The sequence below is a fragment of the Leopardus geoffroyi genome, chromosome B3 (assembly GCF_018350155.1).
Source record: "Leopardus geoffroyi isolate Oge1 chromosome B3, O.geoffroyi_Oge1_pat1.0, whole genome shotgun sequence".
NCBI classification, from domain to species: domain Eukaryota; kingdom Metazoa; phylum Chordata; class Mammalia; order Carnivora; family Felidae; genus Leopardus; species Leopardus geoffroyi.
In genome coordinates this window covers 41,442,007-41,466,625 of record NC_059337.1, presented here as the reverse complement: position 1 = coordinate 41,466,625, position 24,619 = coordinate 41,442,007, and the positions used below count along the sequence as shown (strand labels likewise).

The 24,619-nt window shown below is 36.4% G+C and overlaps 1 protein-coding gene across 17 annotated transcripts in view; it reads right to left on the bottom strand.

Annotated features, from left to right (window-relative positions):
• HERC1 (HECT and RLD domain containing E3 ubiquitin protein ligase family member 1) overlaps positions 1-24,619 on the bottom strand; it is a 188,239-nt gene that overhangs the window by 59,053 nt on the left and 104,567 nt on the right. For 12 of the 17 annotated variants that reach the window (XM_045447946.1, XM_045447956.1, XM_045447949.1 and 9 more), the window contains exons 26-37: positions 21,305-21,573; positions 19,347-19,562; positions 18,586-18,706; positions 18,119-18,356; positions 17,775-17,968; positions 14,415-14,570; positions 12,219-12,325; positions 11,577-11,687; positions 8,593-8,769; positions 4,398-4,637; positions 3,949-4,032; positions 1,681-2,201 (exon numbers count right to left, since the gene is read on the bottom strand). In XM_045447946.1, coding sequence (XP_045303902.1) covers positions 1,681-2,201; positions 3,949-4,032; positions 4,398-4,637; positions 8,593-8,769; positions 11,577-11,687; positions 12,219-12,325; positions 14,415-14,570; positions 17,775-17,968; positions 18,119-18,356; positions 18,586-18,706; positions 19,347-19,562; positions 21,305-21,573 — 2,434 coding nt within the window. The remainder of the gene's footprint in view (positions 1-1,680; positions 2,202-3,948; positions 4,033-4,397; positions 4,638-8,592; positions 8,770-11,576; positions 11,688-12,218; positions 12,326-14,414; positions 14,571-17,774; positions 17,969-18,118; positions 18,357-18,585; positions 18,707-19,346; positions 19,563-21,304; positions 21,574-24,619) is intronic. The other 5 variants (XM_045447948.1, XM_045447954.1, XM_045447959.1 and 2 more) reach the window with 1 other exon arrangement.

Genomic DNA, 24,619 nt, shown 5'->3' with positions numbered 1-24,619 from the left:
AACAAATAAGATGTATCATGTACACAGTACAAAGCATAATTTACACAAACTAGAGAAATCATTACAAAGAGAAAAATAAATCTATTATGAGAAAATGGGGAGATGTGATGCTAAATGCAAAAGCAATGAGATGTGCATGTACTTTCAAATCAGAATATTGTTACTACAATGCAAGCCAGGAATTAGCAAAATTTCTGTAAGAGAGCCAAATAGTAAATATAGCTTTCAACCCTGCCATCATAGTATGAAAGCAGTCACTGAATACCTAAATGAATGTGTGTGGCTGTGTAACATTATTTACAAACATAAGAGGTGGGCCAGATGTAGTCTGTCTATCCCTGATATAAGCTATGTGGAAAGTTTGTATAATAAATTTTACTTATTATGTGGGTAATGACTATAACCTATTTCAGAGAAGACTTTATTTCCATTTAAAACATAACTTTGTAGTCTTCAATTAATGCCTCTAATTTGTAGTTTAAGCAAAAATAGGATCACACACTTCCTGATATTTGGCAAAAATTTACTGAAGTTTAAAAATGTAAGTACACAAAAAATGTAACAGCTTTAGCAAGCATCTAAAGTTTGGTGGCATAAATTTGTTATATTAACCTAAATCTTAATTTTAGCTTAACCTTAATCTTTATTTTCCCTTTGTCTTATTTCCTTATTTGTTTTGATTATTCTGCTATGTTACATTTGCATTTTAATAAGGAATCATAAATCCTTTCTGAAACAAGGCAAAGAATAAAAGAAAAGGTAAATACTTTCATGTAACACTGTAAAATTTTCATTGGTTTCTTAGCTTGGTGGAATGGGGTAAAGTAGGGTCCATTAACTCCTAAAATTGTGTATAAAGGTTACACGTGTTATTTTCAGCTGAGAGAATCTATAGCTATTGTTACATTCTAAAATAGCACTGCCTCCAAAGAAATCTTATGAACCGCTGTTTTAGATATTGTCCCATGTCATATTAACACTATTAAGCAATCACTTTAGGCAGTATAATGAACAGTTACATATTATAATAAATCCACATTTTCAAAGAAGATACATGACGTATTTCCTTTGAAACGTACAAAGTTTCTTTTTCTCACAAATCCTATCTGACTGCAAACATGTCTAAATGCGTTTAAGTATATCATTTGTGTTAAATAAATGTAATTTCTATATCTATCCAAAATATTGCACGCTGAAGGGGCAGAAGTATGTGCTTAAAAAAAAAAAAAAGTAAGAGTACTTATATCACAGTTAATCCCAAACTTAATTTTAGTCACTCAAATGTTTCTGCCTACACTCAAAGCCCACCTACACAAAATGTAACTGACAAATCTGCTGGCTGGCTTTTTTCTATCCCGGTATGTAATGGAAATGATCAAAAAGCAAGTAGCCAAATGAAAAATAAAGATGGATCCCAGTTAAACCTAAATTAGTGAGCTTACCATTTCTTCACAAAAGAAACAAAACAAAACACCATATATTTTATTAACTACTAGTATTCCAGGAACATGGGTTTGAGATATATTCCTTTATGAAATCAAATTACTCATACCCAACTGTATGAAAAAACTTATTTTAAAAACTGGCTCACCTAAAACACAGTTACTCACTGTCCATAGGCAATGGCCCATTTCACCATTAAATACTCGTTTGCTAAAAGTGTAACTCAACAGATCATACCTGATGGTAATTTCTGCTTCATCCCATTGGACCTTAGCAGACGTGCTGCCCTCTTTGACCACTCCCAGCAGCGTGGCATGGCGCCCAGTTTGCTTGTGAACACACCGACCTCCAACTCTAAGACCAGCATCAACTCCTCCTATCACTGCCAGCACAGGCCACACCTCTATGCAAAGGGTCCTCAGCTGCGGCTCTGAGAGGTCAGCAAGGCCATGTCTATTATGTTTACCTTTCTCTTCCTCTTTGCTTTCCTTCTCCTCTCTCATTTCATTTTCCTCTCGGCTTTGAACCGAGCGGCTTTTCTTTAGCTTCTGACCTGACTCTTTAATACATATCTTAATTTTATGCAGCCTTTCCATCATTTTTTTGTTAATGCAGTAAGTCCAACGGTCTGTTCGGTGAAGGATACGGATAAGCTGAATAGTGGCCTCCGCCAGCACTGCTGCTACTGGACTACAAATAGGGTCTCCTGGAAGTAAGTCTCGTGGTGTCCCACGCATTTGCATATCACAAATTTTCACCTATAAGAAAAAAAGAAGGCGGCAAATGTGTGATTAATAGTTCTTATAAACCATTAGTCACTATACATTCTAGTACATGTAATCCCATGTTGAGCTAGTGTTTGGTCTCCTAATATATATGCGTATTTATACCACTGGCTGCTGGTAAAGAGTGAGCAAATATTACAAATTTACTAAAGTTAGGAGCAGTATGGTCCTCTGAAACAAGGTGCCCCATTATTTAAACTTCCTCCTGCAGCCTGTGAGTATTAGAGCTGTTGCAGCCACCCAAAAGGTGGATATAGACTAAGGTGTATGTGACTGGCTCAATTTACTCCTTACCCCGCCCCCCGCCACAACAACAAAAAAAGCCTTGAGAATCTAGTCATTCTTATCCTCAAGACAAGTCCTCAGAGCATCTTACACTGTTCAATGGCTACAAAGATAAAATTGTTAAGTCTAGATAACTGGGATATTCCCAACCTACACACATTTCAAATAAGACACTGAGGTTAAATTAAAAGAAGAGCAAGATTTGGATCCAGATCTTAATTCTGCACAATCTTAGGAAATTATTTAATCTCACTAAACCTCAGTTTTTTCATCTGAAAAAAATTGCACTAATAATAGTAACTGTCTCTTATGGTTAAAGATTGAGACGATGTACTTAAACTGCTTATTACTACAGTGCCAGATACATAGTAAATGTTCAAAAAGAGGTTAACTACCATTAATATTGTTTTCATCAGAGACTGTGAAACTTATCAGAAAAGGCTTCTGGACAGAATAAATTGATTGCAACACAGTGTACAGGTGAATTAATTCCTTCAAGGTTCATAGATGTTGGGGAGCAATAGGCCATCACTCTAACCAGGTGATAGCAGAGACTATTTTGGGCTGCAAGAATATCATCAAGGAAAGGGATGACTGCAGGTACTGGGCTGTCTCTGAACTTCATCCCCAGTTTCGCCGACTACCTACTCAGGAGGCAGCTCCCTTCACTTATAAAATGCTAGCTTAAAATTACATGACCTTGAAAATTTTAAAAACACATTTAAAAGCACAGAATAAAAGGTAACTTTCATAGGACTGATCAAGTTCAGCACTTCCATTATAGATATATGACAGTGTGAAAACTTTCTACTACAAAAGAACTAGAAATTCTGGAGACGAGAGCTAGGCCACACTTCATCCTCAAGTGAAAGGATGTGGTAGAAAAGAAAGCAACAGGGAGACCACAAAGACGTTTGTCTCTTCTTGGCTTTTAGATGAAGAAAAAAAAAGTTTTTAGCGAGCGTATAGCCCTTTAATACTGTCCTCCTGAAGGTTTGGGGTTCAAATTAACACCATCTATAAGGTGTAAGAACCCCCTCAGCTGAATGAAACTCAGGTTCCATATCACAACTGGATCTGCCATTATTCAGCTAAGGGTATCTGATTACATTTAAGATTACTTCTAGATCTCTTTCTCGAATGAACAACTGCCAATGAACCAGATTACTCCTAAACTATCGCCTATGATTCCTATAATTGAAAGTTGACTCATTACATTCAAATTGCCAGAATATCAAATAGTGCCTTAATGAAGAGGAAAGGCAATTTCTAAAAGTAATCTAACTTTCTAGGAGGATAAATTACCTGAACAGGTACTTTTAATGGTAGAAATAGTTTATTCCATTTATAAACTCTATCTGATCCTAACAAATATTAATTTAAAAGAAGACAAATATCCTTTACACTTAAGTATAAATGTTTGAAGTTTCATTACCTTCTCCCCTGGGTTGCTACTATAGAACATTACACACGGGTATAACTCTGCTGCATCCACATCTTCAAAAGCCAATTTGGGTTCCTATAGTGTGGCAGAGGAGACGAAAACACATTTTTTAAAAAAATATGGAATACCTAATTACATTAAGACTCAAAGCTCTTATGAGACAGAACACAATTTATAAGATCAAATCTCAACCCTGCTAACCAAGAAAATTCCACATATAACTAATGATCCTGATTTGTTCATCTGCTTCAAAAATCTTACTGGGAATTTACTATCTTTCTGTTGTTTCTGTGGTCCTGGTAAATACTAAAAGAACCAAAAGGTATTAGAGAAAAAGCAAAGGGTGGATAACGTATTAATTGAGTAATCAGCACTTAAATAACTGAGTTGAGTGTAAATAAAAAAGAAAACATGCAATGCTTGTCAATGAGTTTCAGTACCTCTCCATTTTTCCCAAAGGAAATGGTTCTGGCTTCCATGTCTAACACACAGGTAATGAAATCTCCTTGAGTAAAACTGGACAACGTCAGAGTCTGTTCTCCATTGTGATAGAGGTTACCACTGTAGGCCCGGTACAGCCACATATCGGAGGTAGTACGGTGGTTAAAGTCATGTACTGGCCAGCGAGAAACTCCAACACACGTGCCTTCATTACCTCTGTTTTCCTTCACAATGTAAAACTAAAATGAAAATGGTAATGTTCACTAATATCCAAAAAACTTGTTTATGTATAATTAACTGTATAAACCAATACTGGGGAATATGCTCACAAGTAACATTGATGCATTTATGGGAATACGATAAGTTCATTTTCAGCCCAAGTGAAAATAACATATAAATGAAACAATTTCATCATTTTATAAAATAAATGAAAATTCACTAGACTAGAACAATTCTAACTCATTAAAACATAGTTACAGTATTATTTGGAGAAAAGAGAGAGAGACAAGTGGGAAAAGATGGTGCTCTGGTGCCTGGTGGGCTACAGAGTTACAGGTGTTATGAAACAGCAGGTAAACTGCTATCTGTTGAGAGAGATAAAAGTTACCTATGGAATTCAAAAGTAATAGATCCAACCATAGGAGAGTTAGTTCACTGACTCCAGTGACTGCTTTAGGCCTTGTTAGCTCAAGTGAGTCAAAAAGAGGATAAAGTTTGTAGTGTGCTCTCTTGTAGGCGGGAAGAGAAAGGGGCCCAAACATCCTTATAAAAAGGCTTTGGATGGGCCAAATAATAAAAATTAACTTGCAGTTGCCTCTCCTCTGGGCAGGAGGGGGAAGAGTTCAAATTTCCCTGAAGGAGAGTTCTGGGTAGATCAAAAATATTAGAAGTTTGTGTTGCTTTTTCCTCCAAGAGGAAAAAAAGATCAATCAGTTCCCAGAGCTGGAGCAAAGCTTTAAATAAACAAAAAAGAAAAAAGAAATGAAAATACAAACACCTCTCTAGATATTTTCTTTAGCCTAGATGCTTCCACTGCTGTAGCAGTGGCCCTGACCCAATGAATTACCCTAAATTTACTGCTAGGGCTTTGAGTAAACCTGAAATCTGAGGGTAGAAGTAAATTTTAAAAAAAAGCATTTGCAAGTGTTCTGTGGCTACTGCATCTGGATGTATGATAAAAATTGATGTAAAATTAATAAATCCTAAGGGATCATCCTGATCAGTGAAAGCTGCAAAAGAAAAATTGTTAGGGAGATCCAACTTCCATGTTTTCTACCACCAGTGGGTAAATTTAAACTCTTTTGAGTACTGGAAACAAAAATAAGTTTCCATAACTGATAATTTTTGCCTCTGGAAAAAGAGAGACCAAATAAAAAGAGTGGTAATCTCCAGAGAGAGATACACAGATACACTTTCAGAGTTTTAAAAAGCAGTTTTACTTGCCATTGAGTTCTTGTAAAATCTGATATCTGACTCTTAGAGGCTAATGATTTTCCAACCTAAATTTTGACTGGTGAAATTTGGACTCTAAAGACTGACAAGGCAAAAAAACAAAAACCAAACAAACAAACAAAACCACCTACAAAAGTATTACTTGTCACTTTGACTTAAAACACAGCAGTTTGGTCTTACAAGCATCTATGCTTCATTGCTGCCAAAAAAGTTGCTTAGCTTTTTAGAATCCTGAATTTATAGATCCTAATTACCTGGACCTGACTCTAATCTAAAACCTGAAATTATCTGCCTTGGGCTGTTTCAACCTAACATGAGCTATGCTCAACTTAAAAGCAGAAACTGGCCCAATGAACAAAACCTAAATTCTGGGACTGTTGTGGATTTAGGACTCCTCTGTGGGGCCAAAAACTATGAAAATATCATCGATTCTGCTGGACTGTCCAGATCACTTGCAGATACCCCTGGGTAAGGGCTTTATCTTTTATGGAACCATCTAAATTTGAACTAATTGGCTCCATATTTCTGACAAAGAAAATGATTATACTCCTAACTTGCAATTCCTGCTCAAAATAGAAAGTTGGAGGAAGGCATACCACAGGGAGTATAACCCTGCCATCCACTCTTAATTAACTGGACTGTCAACCTCTTCTTGGGGACATCCCACTGCTGTTGACTTATGCTCAGGTTTTTGGATTAGTTGCAGTTTGCAACAACAGACTGATAGCTTGACTACATGTCACATCTTTCTTCTGATACACTTATTTTAGTAAGGCCTTTTATTAAAAGAAGCTCTCGCAGAAAGAGATTTATCTTTCTAGGCTGCTAACTAGATAAATGATTAGGATAAAAGAGGAGGTTTTTAAACTTTCTATTTTGACATAAAAAAATTTTTTAACTGGGCTTTTGTCTTGACCAATCTCCCAACTAACTCTTCTGGTTAAGTTGTATGAAAACGTTTTTGTGTGAAAATTCTTTTGTCCTTGCACCCAACCCTTCTGGACAAAAGGTCTAAATGAAGATAAAAAAATGATCGAAAAAATCTGAAGTTATAATTACTAAATGAGACATACTGATTTTAGAATAAGGGGGAAAAAAAACAAAAACCCAGACCCTTGGGAAGTGTGGAGGAGTGGGGAAGGCATTAATGATCTTTGTTTTTGAGAACTGCTTCTCTTTAGAGGGGAAAAAAATCCATATTGTCTTGAAGGCTACTGTGAGTACTTCATATTCAACCTGACTGCTGAGCCTCCCGTTACAAATGACAGGCTGTAAGAAACAGGGGGTGGCTGGCCCCAGCACCTGCACATTTCCAGCACACCTCTAGATGTCATCATGCTCTTCAGGCAGATAAAGTGAAGTCAGAGAAAAACAAAACCATTTAAATGACTGCCTTTAGGCAGTATCTGAGTCCCACTGACTCTAGATTATTCAAACTGCACTGGGAATAGAGAGTGGGGGGCCCTCTGGTGGAATGTCACATTGGGGCCCTGTTAACAGGTTCTGCTTAACCTGATTAGGGGTATCCTAACAATTATAAACTCTTTGTTTCCAGGGATAGCATGTATGCCTTCTAGAATTGTATTTCTTGTGTATACACCCTATCATGACACTACCTGAGCCCTGGACTGGCCAGAGGTGTGCTGTGCTGAACTGATACCTAAGTGAGTTAATATAAAAAACTTAAAGACAAATCCACATGGCTTTCTATGACAGACATTTATGGTTAATGAGATTTGTTTTTAACTAGCTAAGTCTAAAACCACCAAGGAAGCATAACTGAAGTCAATAGTACAGGCTGGTCTCACCCTGTTGCCTGGCGCCCTACTGATAATAATATACTATATTATTTATAGTATATACTATATATATCTATATATATATATCTATATATATATATATATATACACATATACATATATACATATATATATGTATACATATACATATATATATATATACACACACACACACTATATAATTTTACTATAAAGAGACTATGGCCAAGAGCCAACGGAGTCAACTGTGACAAAAAGGAATTAATATAGCAGAGACTGCCATCCATAGAAAGGCCTGCTTGCAATGTTGGCCCTTGGCTGGCATCTGGAACTAGAATGATAACCAGTTCCCTTCAGTGATAAAAACTTTACAAGAAGGGTAGCTCATTGTGCCTAGACTGTTTTGTACAATGTTATAGTTTAACATAAACACCTGCTTTCCTCCTGGGAATCTAAAATTTTAGTGTGTGTCAGAGGGTGACCAGCACCCAATGAAAATCTTGGGCATGGAATCTCTAATGGGCTTTCCCAGGCAGAAACATCACATCATTATTGTATTTTCATGGCTGAGTATGATCTCTGTGATCCCTCATGAGAGGGATTATCATAATTTTTTAACTGTTCATTTAAAAAAAAAATTTCAGGTAACTTTAGAAGACATTATAGAAGTTACAAAAATAATAGAGTTCCTGTATACCTTCATTCAGTTTCCATTTATGTTAACATCTTACATAATGATAAAACATTTACATATGATTCTTTTTTTTTTTAAGTAGGCTCCATGCCCAACATAGGGCTTGAACTCACAACCCTGATATCAGGAGTTGCATGCTCTACTGACTGAGCCAGCCAGGCGTCCCTACATATGATTTTTAAAAAGTTTTTGATACACATTTTTGGTAAGAACATTTTTTGGTAAGGACTAAAACACAAAATGCTAACAACTACTTGGAATTCTACATACCTTCCACTGATAGCATCCAGAAGTTACTCCAGTTGATGCCAATCCATATCCTTTTCCTCCACTGCCATGAGTTAAAATCTGTCCATTCTCCACTAGACAACACTGAGCTTTCTCTGGATCAAAGGATACTTCTTGTATAGGAAGATTCTCATCTTCTTCCTCTAACTCTCCCTGCTTCTACCAAAAAGGAAGCTGGGTCAGTATTTTGGAATAATTCAGATCTCAGTTAATATATATTCTAAGACTCTTTGGTTTGATTTCACAAATATTTATTAAGTATCTACTATGTACCAGGTACAATGTAAGCAAGGAAACTCAATGATAAATACAGCGGGGTCCGTGCATAAAGCTTACGGTCCAATTAGGGTCAAAGAAATAAGTACCACCAGTACTGTGGAGAATAACAAGAGTTACATGCAAGTATTGCAGAAACAAAAAGGTTTAAGTGTCTAAACATGCTTGGGAAAGAGAAGGAAAGCATTCAAAAGAGGAGGACTTCTGAGGTGAGTCCTAAATGATGAGGCATTCAGCAGATGGTCAAAGAAGAGGAAGACATTTAGGCAGTATATAAACCATGTGCCAAGGCATGGAGGTACAAAAGAGTTCAGTGATCTATGGTAATTGTAAGCAGTGTGGAATGTCTAGAGGATGAGACAGCAAAAAAGGAGGCTAGAAAGAGAAAAGAGAACATCATGGAATGTCTTGAATGCCATTTTAAGTTTGAACCTAACAGATAACAGGGAGTGCCTACACAAATTTATATAGAGAATCTCTAATCAGATCTGTGTTTTAGAAACATTGTTCTACGAGGTGTATATAGGATGAAGGCAGAGAGATCAATCAGAATATTATCACAAGAGTTCAAGTAAAAAATACTGAGAACTTGAACTTATTAATTCATTCAATGAGTATTAAGTATCTACTACTATACCAGGTCCTATATATTCAGCAGTATATTAGATAGATAGAGATAAGATCTCTGCTCTCACAGAACTTATATTATATATGTTACATATTATATATCAATTAAAAAATATGATATCATATTTATTAACTATAATATATTATATTTTATATATATATTAGAACTTACATTTTAGAAGGTAGAGACAGAAGATACATAAAAAATATCAGGTAATAAGTGCTATGTCAAAATTAAAGCAAATCATGTAACAGAGTATGTGACAACTAACTCTAGATTGAGGATAAGGAAAGGACTCTCTGAAGTGATAATTGAGACCTGAATAGTAAGAAGAACTTGACATCTGAAAAACCTATGGGGGAAGTACTCTAGGTAGAAAGAATAGCCATGCAAAGCATAAACGAAGGAACAAACTTAGTGTGTTCAAGAAACAGGAAGAAGGCAAGTTGTTCTCAGTGTAGTAAGCAAAGGGGAGAGAACAAATAGTTCTAGATTTTATCCCAAGAATGATGAGAAACCAATGGAAGGTTTTAAGCACAGTACCAACATGCTATGACTTACAATTTAAAAGATCATTCTAAATCCCATGCAGAGAAAGGACTATAGGGAATTAAAAATGAAAACAAAAAGGCCATTTAGGAGACTACTGCATAGTCCAAGTCAGAGATGATAGTGGCTTGGAACAGGGTGATGGCAGAGAAATGAAGAGGTGGGCAAGTTCAAGTTATATTTTACAAAGGAAACAATAGGACTTGGAGATTGTATGGAGGGAGAAAATGGGGGGCGGGAGGGTAGTGGTGACAGAAAGCGGATAACACCTAGGTTTTTTTAGTCAAGTCACTAACTAGGAAGATAGGAAAGCTGAGGAAGGAACAGGATCTGATAGAACTAAAAATGCTATGAAGTATGAGATGCCTACTAGACTATCATTCAAGTGGTAAGGCAAGTAGAAGATGGATATGGTAGCCCAGAATTCAGGGAAAATGTTAGAACTGGAATTAAAAATTTGGGAAGCAACAGCATATGTGTCTGAATAAGGTTTTGTTGGGTGAAGGAAAGGGAATGGGGATGATGGTGAGAAAAAGAAGGGGTCTTGGGAGGCCTAGGATAATCTAACACTTAAACAGAAGAGGGAAGAACCAATATAAAAGAATGAGAAGAGGTCACTGTACTGAGATAGAAGGAAAACCAGAAAAAGTGTGGACTCAAAAAACCAAGAGAAAGATTAAGGTAGCTAAATGAATGGATTTAAGAGCTATATAGGAAGTAAAATCAATGGGGCCCAATGACTATGTGGATGGGGAGACATCAGGAAAATCCAGAATTCCCAAGAATTCAGGTTTGAAATGCTATGTGAATGATGGTGCCATCAATTAGAAAATGGGACAGGGAGAAAAGTATAAAGATTTGATGGGGAGACACCTGGGCTAGCATTTAAGCTTGGAAGGCACTGCATACAGGTGAAAATGGTCCCGGATATACTGAGGCTGTTGGAAAAGCTAAGACTGGAACTCTGAGGGCCAGCAGTGTGTGGGATGGAGGCTAGGAGAACGTGGCACCAGAGAAGAGATGCCTCTAGAGGGAACCAAGGATGGGCAGAGGACTAGAGATGTAGAATAAGGTAGTTTTGAAAACAATAGAAGGCTAGAGTTTCCAGAGATGGAGTAAGATGTGGACAAAAAAGTGTATCCTATATTTAGCAATTGGCACTTACCTTTGTCATTTAATTTCGGTGCTCTGATGGAAGATCAACAATTGAGTTGAAGAGAAAATGAGAACTAAGGAGTGGCCCCAACATGTATAAAATTACTTTTTTGAGAAGCTTAGCAATGAAAGAAAAGACAGGAACACGGGCGGCTTCTTGGTAAAAAGGAGTTTGGGAGGGTGGGAATTAGAGATGTTTATAAGCTGAGAAGAAAGAACCAGTGGAGAAGAAGAAAGTGCAGAGAGAATATGGAGTAACTGGTAGAACCAAGTCCCTCAGAGAAGAAGGGATCCAGAGACAGGAGACAGGGTATTTACTTGTGTGGTCTAAAAATACCTTTCTGGAAGAATCGCTTACCTGTAACTTTATTTCTTGTTCTTTTTCCTTTATCTGAATAGCATGTTTGGCCTGAGCAATGGGTGTCTCCCACATACAGTCCGACAGAAGGGAAAAGAGGCGTTCAACAACCTATTTATTGAAGGAAAAAGAATGATGAAATTTGTAAAGGTGATTTTAAGTAATATTAGAAAAGATAAATCATGTAAGTAATACTAAGTCACATGTAAAATTTCATCATACCAAAGTCAACAACTACTTTCAGTGGTTGGCTGTAATTTAAATATCTTGTTTCTAGAAAGATCGTTAATCCACTAGAAAGTGGGTCCCACTACCCTCATGTTTCTTCGTTACATGGACCTCTGATGAAGACACACAACCTCACACACTTCTCTCTCTAAAGGCCCAAACCTAGGAAGAAATTCCACAGATCTTCCTTTCCTTCTGACCTTTTAAGTATTCACTATCTCCCTACTCCTCACACCCATAACTTAATTTCTCTTTCTCCTTGCTTGGAAATTAAATAATAAAGCAATTTCAGAAGGATAAGTCTAGCTATCAAGTAAATGATACATTTACAACTGAAGAGACTATAATTTAGATTTTGGAAAAATAATGTTACAGATGTGAAAAGTATCTTCTAATAGCTTTAGAAATAGAAACCTGAGCCATTTGATCATCTTCTACGCCAGATTCACAAGCTGGTAGCACAGCCTCAAGGACATGAAGTGCAAGGAGCCTTGTTCTTAGGTTACCAACGAGAGGAATACCTGGGGAGGGAAAAGACATTTTCTTATTATCAGTGTGACTTAAATTCAAAGTGTAAATGAGGGGCGCCTGGGTGACTTAGTTGGTTAAGTGTCTGACTTTGACTCAGGTCATGATCTCATGGTCCGTGAGTTCGAACCCCATGTAGGGCTCTGTACTCCAGCTTGGAGCCTCGAACCTGCTTCGGATTTTGTGTCTCCCTCATTCTCTGCCCCTCCCCTACTTGTGTTAGGTCTCTCCCTCTCTCCCTCCCTCCCTCTCTCTCTCTTTCTCAAAAATAAACAAACATTTTTTAAAAACTGTAAATGGGGCACCTAGGGGCTCAGTCGGTTAAGCGTCTGACTTTGGCTCAGGTTGTGACCTTTTTGAGTTGGAGCCCTGCATCAGGCTCTGTGCTGACAGCTCAGAGCCTGGAGCCTGCTTTGGATTCTGTCTCCCTTTCTCTCTGTCCTTCCCCCACTCTCACTTTCTCTCTCAAAAATAAACATTAAGAAATTTTTTTTAAAAGTGTAAATGAACTTCTTGAATAAACATATTTGAGGCTCCTAAGCATTTATGGGTGGAATGGACAACACTTCAACCTATTATCACAAGAATTCTGGACTCAGCCCAGACCCACTAATGTACATGAATATTCATGTTTACGTCTCAGTTTTTCTGTATATAAAAGGGAACAGCACTATAATAACTACCTGTGCCAGGTACTATGCTATGCATTTCACACACATTAACTCTATTGATCTTTATAAATCCTACATCACATCCCTGTTTTACTGATGAGGAAAGTGAGGCTGAGAGAAGTTAAGTAATGTGACCATAGCTCAGCAGAGGCAGAAGGAGAATGTTAAACAGGTCTGTTAATCTCTAAAGCTCAGGTTTTCATATCCTTTCATTGCTTCTCCATCCATGCCTTGACTGCCTCACAGAGACTGTTCGGATTAATGGGGAGTAAGCAGTTTGTACTTTTCTGAAGTAAGCAAAAGCAGAGTCAGAATAATGATGCTCTTTTTTATACCTACTACTACAACAAAACCAGTTAAAAATAAATGAATATCTGGTTTTTTCTTTATGCTCCAAGACTTTAATATTATATAAGCTTCACCTTATTAAATGAGAAAAAAGCCTGTTATAAGTTATACGAGTTAAGAAAAACTAGCAAAGTATATTGAGAACGTATACATATAAAACAACACGTACCATGGAAAATTAAATTTGTTTTAGCCTATTTAAGAAAGACTAGGGATGATAAAAAAGTTCCAGAATGGAGAGTAGTAATGGTTGAGTAACATTGTGAATATAGTGAATGTCACTGAATTATACACTTAAATAATTAAAAGCTGTACATTTTATATTTTACACCACTGCAAATTTTATATATATTTTACCACAATTAAAAAAAAAAACTGGAGGGTGGGGCACCTAGGTGGCTCAGTCATTTAAGTGTCCGACTTGGGCTCGGGTCATGATCTCATGGTTCATGAATTTGAGCTCCACATGCCTCTCTCTCTCTCTCTCTCTCTCTTTCTCAGTTCTCTGCCCCTCCTCCGCTTGTGCTCTCTCTCTCAAAATAAATGAATAAACTTAAAAAAAAAAAAAAAGACTAAGAAAGGACTGACAGTAATCTATGAAGGCTGACCACACTTTTAGACTAAGAACCTGGAGTTAAGCTTATTACATAGAGCTCACATAGACAGCATACAATCAGAAGTTACAATCAAGACAACAGAAATCATGTTTTGATTATAGAGAATGGACAATCAGACCTGCGTTTTGATAATCCAACAAGTGACATCAAAATCTGCGCCAATTATTAAACAGGATGTTCTCTGCTTATTTTTATTATGGTAATCCAAACAAATAGAGCCAAGTTCTCTTTAGATTAAATCCATAATCTAGCCTGGTGCTACTCTCTATTAATTCCTATCAATTTTTACTCCTGAAATTGGACTTTTCTTTTGACCGAGTAAGTACTCAGAAAACAAAAGTCTTGAAATCAAGGTCAAATATTCAATGTTGTTAAAGTGTGGTGTTATCTGAATAAAATACACGTAATGTATAAAAACACTCTAAAATAAGGCAAAAGTCGTATACCTGAAGAACACTTCTGAGATGCTATGTTTAGAAGCACCTCTGTCCATTTTGGGGAAGCCATTTTTGATTGAATTGCTTTTGAAGATACAACTCTGCGAAGAAAAACTAAAAAATCCCCCAGATGCAGTTCTGCTGCATGTTGTTTCCTAAGAGCAGCTGAAGAGTAAAGAGAAAAGTTTACATTACAACCAAAAATCAACAGGAAAAAGTCATACCAAGTAACTTGCATTTAGATTGTAGTTAGCCCAAACCTAATTCAAAATCTAAGTTCTCAGCTGGCTGCTGAATTTTTAAAACTTAAAGAACACCATGGGGAAAGGTCAGAAAACAAAGCCGAACTTAAAAACATTTTTTACATCTGTGTACAATAATAGTGAGGTTGCTAGAACAAAGTATGTGTACTTGGTTTTGTGCATTTTTTTTTTTTACTGCTATTTTAAAATGCAACAGTTCTCTATCCAAGTCTAGAGTTCTATGAGGTAGAATCTGAGAGAAATGGTCTGTGAACCCCCTAGAGTTGTATGAAAATTGTGTGTACATTTGACTAGTAAAAGAGTTCACAACTTGATTCACATTTTCAAAACGTCTGTGACCTCCCCCAGCCCCATCAAATTAAGAATCACATCCCTAAAGAAGACTTTGTGTTTTCAGATTCTACAAAGAAACACATTTCTAAGGCTGTGTCTGGTTTGCCTGAGCACCAACTCCATGTATATCTCTTATATAAACTTGCTCTAAGCAATCTTCTCGGTTTTTCCACCAGTATCAGTACCGGCTTCTCTCCTGTCGCCCCTCTCATAGTTTCCCTCCAACGTGTGCATTTTTAGGCCAGAGGACTATCTGCTCTTCCTATTACACACCACGTTCTATCATCATCCATCACCTTTCATACCCTCTCAGCCTGGCAAATCCTACTCAGAGCCAAGTGGAAGAAGTATGCCAGTGAGGCAGTTGCCCAGAATATCAATCTCTACAGGGCACTAAAACATACAAAATCATAATGATTTGGAGGCAAGTATTATACACAGCATTCCTTTCAGGGAGATCCTGGCATGTCAAATTAAAAGGAATACAAAGACGAGTCACTTAGAAGGAGACCCCCGCACCAAGGGCACCACACTTAAATGGCCAGTAATCTACTTTCACAGACATCTTGTCATAACTAGAGGACATCTGTTCTGCTGAGATGCGTGTGCATGTCTATGACAGAATTAGAATGCTGGTGACAATGAGAGACAATTGTACTCCTCTGCTACAATTCCTCTACATGGTCCTCTACCTCTTCTTTACTTAAATGCTAATAAGCAAATATTTTTATAATATCAGTTTGAAGAATATAAAGTTATTAGCCTGAGCTGGATACCCACATACTACTCCAACCCTGTTCCTACACATTCTTCAAAATCCAGTTCAAGAGCTACCTCTTCTATGAAGCCTTCTCTCTTGGTAGAGATCCTTGGGAAAATCTGTTATGAGGGCTCTATCCTACTCCCCATCCTCACTCCCAGCAAGTATCTCTGTAACATGATACTAAATTAGTTAATTAGTTAAATTAATTAAGTTTGGAGACCTTAAATAGAAAGATGGTTAATACAACTTGGAGATGGTATGTGTTTCAGTACCAATACCAGTTTGAAATCAAAGGTACACCTTCATTTCAGTTAAGTATTTTAGAGTGTCTGTGGGGTTTTTAATAGCTGGCCACCGTTGACTTGCATCAGTCTCACTCCCAGCCATCCCCATGAATAGAGATGGTGCAACAGCCTTCTCTCTAGGATGACCTGAGGGGAATGGATGTGAATCCCATCTGCTCTTACACCTGCTGAGATGCACTTACGGAAGAAGTGCTTCTTTCTTTACTAGATATGGAAGGGCCTGGTTTTCCTAGGGGCCTATAAGTTGAGAAGTAACTCTATTAGGTCTTCCCTGCTGTCCATATGTGCAGTACTCAGCACACAGTGGTGAGAAACTATTACCTTAATCACCCTGTATCCCTCACTGGATCTCAGAAAAACAGGAGGAGGCATTAAAAGCTTGTTTATTTTACCATGCCTTGTGAGTCTGGCATGGTCTTTGTAGAAGTACCACACTCTTTATATAAACAGGAAGAAGGAATGTGACACAGGGGTAGCCCCTCAAACCAAAAGCTAGTCCTTAATTAGACTCATATATCCTCCTAGATTCTGACTTAAGAGATTTAGCTATTTCTTCTGAGCTTCTTGTATTACAGTGTAATTATTTGTTGACATGTCTGCCTCTCTGGTTACCTTAGAAGGTCTCTAAGGGTAGAGACCATGTTTTATCATTTTTGTATCCACAAGTATTTCCTCTATCCACCCACCTATCCACACAGTATTATTTAAATATTACTTTATTTAATTTTAATATTATTTAGTACAGTATTCCAGTATTAATATTAACATCCACATTCATAGCTCTCAGTATGTGCCAGACACTGCTCTAAGTGCTTTACATGTATTTAATTAGTCTTCAAACACTTTAAGGAGGTTGGTTCTATTATCCTTATTTACATATGAGGGAATTGGGGGCACAGAAAGGTTAAGTAACTTGCTCTCTCTCCATCCATTCATTCATCTGGCTGGCTAGCTAACTAGCCAGCCAGCCAGCCATCTTGGTCCAGAGAGGATTTAAGGTCTCCCAGAGTTTATTACAGTAATAAGACATGGTAGTTTCATAAAAATCTCTTTAAGAAATGGCCAATCTTAAACCTTTATTCCTTAATTATGTAGCAGATATAGGAAGTACTTCTACTGTTCAGGGTTTAAATTATAACAAAAATACAATGTTCACTATAGTTTTATAGTTTTTTAAAGCTATGAGCAGATGGTCATAGTATAGCAACCAAGTAACTGACAACTAAGTATAATAAGAATTTTTTTTTAGTGACCAGGAAACATAACAGCCTAGCAAGAAGTTCAGCTCCTTTAATTTTAACCTAGTTTCCATATATGAAAACCTGTGTTCCTGAGGGAACACTTAAGTCAAGACTATGGTTAAAGATGGGTTGTCAGGATCAAATGCTAAGAAAACAGAACCTGGGGGAATCAGTCACCTAGAACCTCTAGATTCTAGAACCAGGACAGCCAAGGAGAAGCTGAACTTAGGGAACAGTATGGTTGCTATATCAGGGTTAACAGACTTTAAAGAGAAGAGGTTCAGTCAGGAGCTCATGGAAATCACACTTATTTGGAGAGCAAAAGAGTTTATAAATGAGTAAATGAAAATTCTTTCTTAAAAAATTCTTTCACGCCTCACAACAGAAAGAAGTCTACATTCTAATATTCACATGAGGACTCAATAAATGCTTGTAAATAATGACAAAAAAAGGGTTTATGCTACCTCTGAAATCTCTCTTCTCAGTTTCTCCACTGGAGTCAACTTTTCTTTCTTCTTCTTCACCCTCTTCTCCTTCCCCTTCTCCAAAAGAGGCCATAAGTAGTACACCAGCTTGGGACAACAAATTCTTCAACTGACTACACAGTAGATCCAACAAGGACTGCACTACTTTGGGGCTCAGTTTATCAGCGTAAGTCCTACATGAAGTAACAGGGAAAAAAAAGGGTAATAACATAGTAGGGTAAGTGTACTTAAACACATAAAGGACATTAGGGGGAAGTGGAAATTACTCAAATGAGAAAAGACCAGGTGCCATACAGTTCCATCAAGACATCTATAATGCTCACCCTGTAGTGATAGCTAGAATTTGGAGCAATCTTGTACTAGCCACTTTTAAAGCTGTACTAAGCTGAGAAACACCCGTCTTTGGCAGTAACTGCAGAGGCTGTCCCAGCATGGTGTCTGTACCACATAACTGCGACAATACGTTTAGCAGACCAGTGGAAATTGCCAAAGAAACATCCACTGGTTGATAGTGAACGCTCAGAGCAAAAACTGTAACCAAAAGGAGACGTTGCTGGGCTTCTAGAAAAAAAAGAAAGAAAGACAATTGAGAATTTTCTTTGAAGTAAACAACACACTAAAACAAAGCATATTCAAAAATATAAATAGTAATGTGGAACACCACTACATTTTCAAATATGTATTCTTTTACATGTAAATTGACCTATTAATGTTAAAACAACATATAGAACATTAAGTATCTAGCATAAAATGTAACCTGCATCTTATATTTGTGGAGGCAGTTACTCACCAATGTGATGCTTATTTGCCTGTAGAGCTCTCTCTAGGGTAGCAGACAACTGTTGATAAATCTTATGCACAGCCACCTGGATTTCAATCTGAATATTTCTTTTAGCTGCTCTGATCCCATCCTGAATAAAGATTTACTTTTTCTATTAGTAACAATGACACCTCCTACCCAAATAAAAGTAATAGCATTTTATCCTACTCTATGCTAGAGCCCTATGGCAGTTTTTAATTATTCAGTATGGTTCAATATATAAAAGCTTTATAATAAATTTATATTTAAATGCTTGACAATTCCTGATTCTATATATTCTTTCTCCTTTCCCACAAAGCAATTTTTCTTCTCTAAATATGGAAGACATAAAGATAACACTCAAAAAATTTTTTTTCAAGTCATCAGAGAAACTGGGTAAAATGATAAAAGTATAAATGTAAATTCTGGAAACCCATCCTCCCAAACACCAATCCCTATCCCAAATTAGATCTATCTCTATCCAATTTGGCTAAGGGTTATGACAACCGAGCCAGCAGAGGATCTAAAAAAACAACAGTACCATAGTTCACCTAATCTCCACTATACTACTATTACTCAGGAAACTAAACGACTTAGATAGCTTTAAGAGTCATTTAAAAGTCTTTATATTTTTAAATCTCAATGTTAAACACCAGAAACCTTAGCATTATTAAACTGATGTTTAAAAAAAAAATGGCCAGAATCTGAATATACTGCAAGGTGCATCCTCATACGCCAGATCTGTCACCTACCTGATAGTGATGCAATCGGCCACTCTCTCCTTTGGCTCCTGCATGTCCCACAGTGCCTAAACCAAAACACCCTGCTAGAAACTGCAGCCTCACAGACGTGAGCAGTGTGGATGACTGGAAGCCCAAGTTTGATCTGCTTCCTGTCAGAGAGATGCTTCCTTTTTCCTCCATCCCAGACAAAAGAACGAGGATCTGGTGAAGTGCTTCTAAACGTAGCTTGAGAAAAGCAAAATAAATATTATTTTAGAGTTCTTCACTGAACTGAGACACAAAGGAATTCCAACACAGATAATATACTTAGCACAGAAAATCCTGACGTTTCTTAGGGCTCTATTCTATTAAAGTAAACATTTATTTTATCATTAAAATCAAAATATTTCTAAAAACTCTACTAGCATACTTCAGTAATTAAGAGGCTACACAGGACAATGAGGAAAGCAGATCTGGATGTATGAGACCTAATTTCAAGGCCAGACTCTTCCATGTACTTTGTGGCCTTGGGAAACTCACTTAACTTTCTGAATCTCAGTTTCTTCATGTGTCAAATAACGCTAATCCTATAGTACTTTTTCTAACCTACTCACATAGCTACTGTGATGCTCATGAGGATATATATATATATGAAGGGTTCAAAACCATAAAGTGTTATGATTATTGCTTCCTTCACTTACAGGGAAGTTAAATAGAATGAATAGTGTTTAGTTCAAGAATTAGAAAAAGAATTTCTGGAAGGTTTCTCTGTGGGTCTCTTAAACATCTGGCTCTCTCTTCCCTAGCTAGGAGGGCAAAACCTACCACTGTAGTCCATCAGCCTATCCCTCTTTTTTTTTTTTTTCAATAACTTTTTATTTTGAAATAACTGTATATTTAACAATAGTACAGAAGGGTTGAAAACATGGTATAGATTCTTCCTGTATGCCTTCCTCCTACTGTCCACTAATGTTACCATCTTAGGTGACTATGGTACATTTATCAAAACTAAGAAATGAACACTGGTACATCACTATAACTAAACTACAGACTTTATTTGGATTTTACCAGTTTTCCCAAAATGTTCCTTTTCTGTTCCAGGATCCAATCCCAGATACCATTTTGTATTCAGTTGTCATGTCTCCTTAGTCTCTTTTAGTCTGTCCCAGTTGCCATCTTTCCTTCGAAAGAGCTGTTCATGTATTTTACAGAATGTCCCACAATTTGGGCTTGCCTGATATTTTTTCATGACTGGACTAGAGTTATGGATTTAGGGGAAAATACTATAAAGTCCTCTTCTCAACACATTATTTTCAGGGATGTATGATGTCACTATAACTTATTGTTGATAATGTTAATCTTGATCACTTGGCTAAGGTGATGTGTGTCAGGTTTCTGCAATGTAAAATTATTCATTTTTTTCCCTTTTCATACTCTGCTAGCTCCGAGACACTAGGTCCTGCTTACTTTAAGAGAACGGGAATTAACCTCCACATCCTAAAGGAAGAGTATTAAAGAATTTGTGTACATGTTAAAACCAGAATAATAAATATTTTGAGGGAAATACTATGAGGCTACACAGGCATCTTAGGTCCCCTTAAAGTTCTGTTCACTAACTTCAGCATTCATCATTACTACTGTGGTGTCCTAATCTAGCCTTTTTTAAGTGGAGACAAATGGGTCAAAACCGGAGGCTCTAAGAAGCAGATGTATATGCTCACCAACCAGTCTCATTTTAGTTTCTAGGAGACAAGGCAAGACTTAAGATTACAGTATCTTGCTTTAAGAGATGGCAATTAAAAATGCACTTTGTCCATTTCAAACAACATATTATGCCATTATATGATAGTGACATCAAAAAGTTCAGGTGGAGGAGAGGAAGAGGCAAAGAGTAGATGAAAAGGAAAAATTTTTTCTAATATTGTACAGTCAGTGATTCCATTTAAGTTTCCACAGTGCCTCTTGAGGAGTAAGTATCAAAGACTTACTTCTGCCCTTAACTGCTGCTGTTCCATTGCAATGATAGAGGCCTGGGGACTCGTAGACATACTTTCCTCTGGCTCTTTAAAACCTGGAGCATTCCCCACATCTCCACTCACAAAGCTTACAACATTTTCGATCAAAGTGTGAACTCCCAAAGACTTGGTAAGATCAAAATCAGACTCAAAGGAGTAAGAGGAGTTGCATAACCAGTCTCTGCTATGTTTCAGGCGAGCCCAAGAGTCACTCAAGGATTCCAATTGACTGTGCATAGGACCTACATACAAACAGAACAAACATGTATCAATAACAACCAAGTAGAGCATACATTCTGAAACTAGGGGAGGGCTGAGTGCTGCTACCATACCAACTGGTGAGAAATGGACACTCACGTTTGAATTACATGCATGCATTAAGTGAATCTGAGCAAAATGCTTTGGTAAAAACAAAAAACAAACAAAAACCAGAGCAATGTAAGAAAATAAAGGGAAAGCCCTGTTTGATGTATCAGTGTCTCTGAAAGCGCTTTAGCAACACACTGCCACAAGAAAAAGAAAGGCAGAAGCTGCTCTCAAAATGCTTAGCTTAAAATGCTCTGCGATATTAAACTAGACCATCATTTACGAACACAAAAGAACTAGGCACTTGGAACACTGCTCGTAAGACCTACAAGTACTAGAATTTCATCGAATTTAACATTATCATTGCAAAGAGTAAGTTAAGACTGAGCAAAGTGTCTACATATCTGCAATGAAACATTACCAAAAAATGTATATAGAAGGGCAAGTAAACTTATACAAAAAGGAGACACAAACATCACCCTTTGGGTTTCATTAATATAAGGAACACTTTCACTGTGTCATATGCATATTTACTGCATGTTGTGAAACTCCTATATAGAGGAAGCAAAGTTTCACAGACAAGAATATATGAGATTTGATGTAAAATGATATCTATTTAAAATTACCAAGTGATGTCACAATAGTTGCTAAATATAATATCATTAGTTTTGCCAGTGGACATTTTCTAGACTAAACAGACTAAAACATTAGACAACAAATACGTTAGTATGTTTGAACACAACAAGTCATATGCCAATATTAGCTTTAAATAAATATATAAATGTCCAATTCTTACAAGCTTTGTTTTTTTTAATTTAATTGATGTCAGGTACATGAATTAGATTAACCATAATCCTTGGCTCATGATAATCTCTTATCACTGGTCCACGCATGGCCTGCTTTTGTATTTATATTTATAATAAATGTGAACACAAGAACTAGAAAACTGATAGTAACTTGTATCTACCTATCTGTTCCTCCTCTAATCCATCTCTCCATATCTCTTCCTACCTAAGGCTATATTATCCCTAAGCCTGGGTTTATCATTCCTTTGCTTTTATTAATGTTAAATATCGTTTTATCTTATATGTATTGCCAAGACAAATAATGTTTAGTTTTAGTGAGTTTTTACTTTATAAAGAAGTATCATTTTATGTAATCTTTGTGGGCATACTCTCTTCCATCAGTATATTGCCAATATTCATTCACATTATTACATGTAGCCATAATTCATTTGTGTGAATACTGTATAATGTCCTATCACATGAATACACCAACTTTCTCTATTAGGAATGCATCTTAAGGTAGTCAATAAAATATGCATTCCAAAAATTGTTTTGTTGTATAACTAGATGGAAAAGATATGGAAAGAGAACTATTTAAACACTAATGCCCACAGAGAAAAAAAATTAATAAATAATGATTGCCTGACTTATTTCTGAATTACTACACTGGTGTCAATAAAACCCCAGGACTTCAAAATCAGATGTAGAAATTTAGCTAATATTATATAGTAAATGAATTAATTTATATGCATTCTACTAGAATAATTTAGAATAGCAAAGAAGACATGGTTACTCTGCCTGCCATGTTTTAGCAAGAATTCTTAAGATTAAAAAATGCTGAATTTTCAGTTTTACTGAGCATGAAAAATAACCCATCTGAAAAATTCTCCAAACTGCATAGCTGATTATTTTTTTCATGTAAAACAGAAAAGAGTAAAACAACCCAAAGAATAATGCCAAGTATGCATAATGGATTAAATTAAAAATTATAAAGAATAAAGCAGAAGCTAATTAAAAAAAAAAAGAAATAATCATTTTCCATTTCCTTAAGCACCCCAAATCCAGAATGTGGATTTAGCCTTAACTTACAAATAATAGTTTTTGGCTCTTTGCACTGAGCTTGTTTGTTCAATAATAAAATTTCAGAATAAAATGTTCTGTTTTCCAATACTTACAAATTACTTTTCAAAATGAAAATAAAATGTGCAATGAGCTAGTGTTAGAACCACAGATGTAAAAGAGACCTTGAAGATTATCCAGTCCTCAAATTCCAATTGAGGAAATGGAGGTCAAAAATTTGATCTGTAAAATTAATAATGCTAATTCCTTAATTTTATGGGAGGGAGGTGATCTTACAAATTCCTGTTATTAATCAACTTCATGAGTCACCAATACACGGAAATGTCAACTGCCTGCCTACACAAAGGTTCGACTATGAAGAATATACAAAGAGTGAATTGCTTTGATATAACCCAAAATGTTCTAGAAATGGGTGGCCAACCCATTAAAATCCTCTTGGCAAATTAAAGCAAGGGTCAAACTTTTTGTATAAAGAGTCAGACAGGAAATATTTCAGGTTTTTGTGGGTCTTAAAGGTCTGTGCTGCAACCACTCAACTCTGCTGTTGTAATAGGAAGGCTGTCACAGACAATATATAAACAAATGAGTGTGGCTGCATTCCAAGGAAGCCTTATTTACAAAAAGAGGTAGCAGGCCAGACTTGGTTCACCAGGCATACTTTGCTGACCCCAATGTAAAACATGCAACTTATTAGGTATATGACCCAAACAAAATTCTGTATGACTAAAAGAAAGAACAGGAAAAGCAGCATATGAAAACATTAGGATAAATAAATAAAATAACCGTAAGCCAAATATTTAGGCTGACATCAAAAATACTTTAAAACAAAAACTTATATTATGGAAATGAGAGATGAAAGAATTCTTAAGTCTTTAAAAAAAAATTGTAACAACCTGATTAACTTTGGTTTGTTCAATATTGTTTCACTGGAATATAGGAAATACTGTGTCTGAAAAGTACAATAAAAGCTTCTATAGAGTAATTGTGACTAAGTCCAGTTCTTACTTAGTATTATTTCAGTCATCTACTATAAAAAGGAAATACAAAGTTCAACAAGACTTTTTTTGAGATGGTTTACTTGTCCTTACAATTTTGGTTCTTAAATGGAATTTTCAAA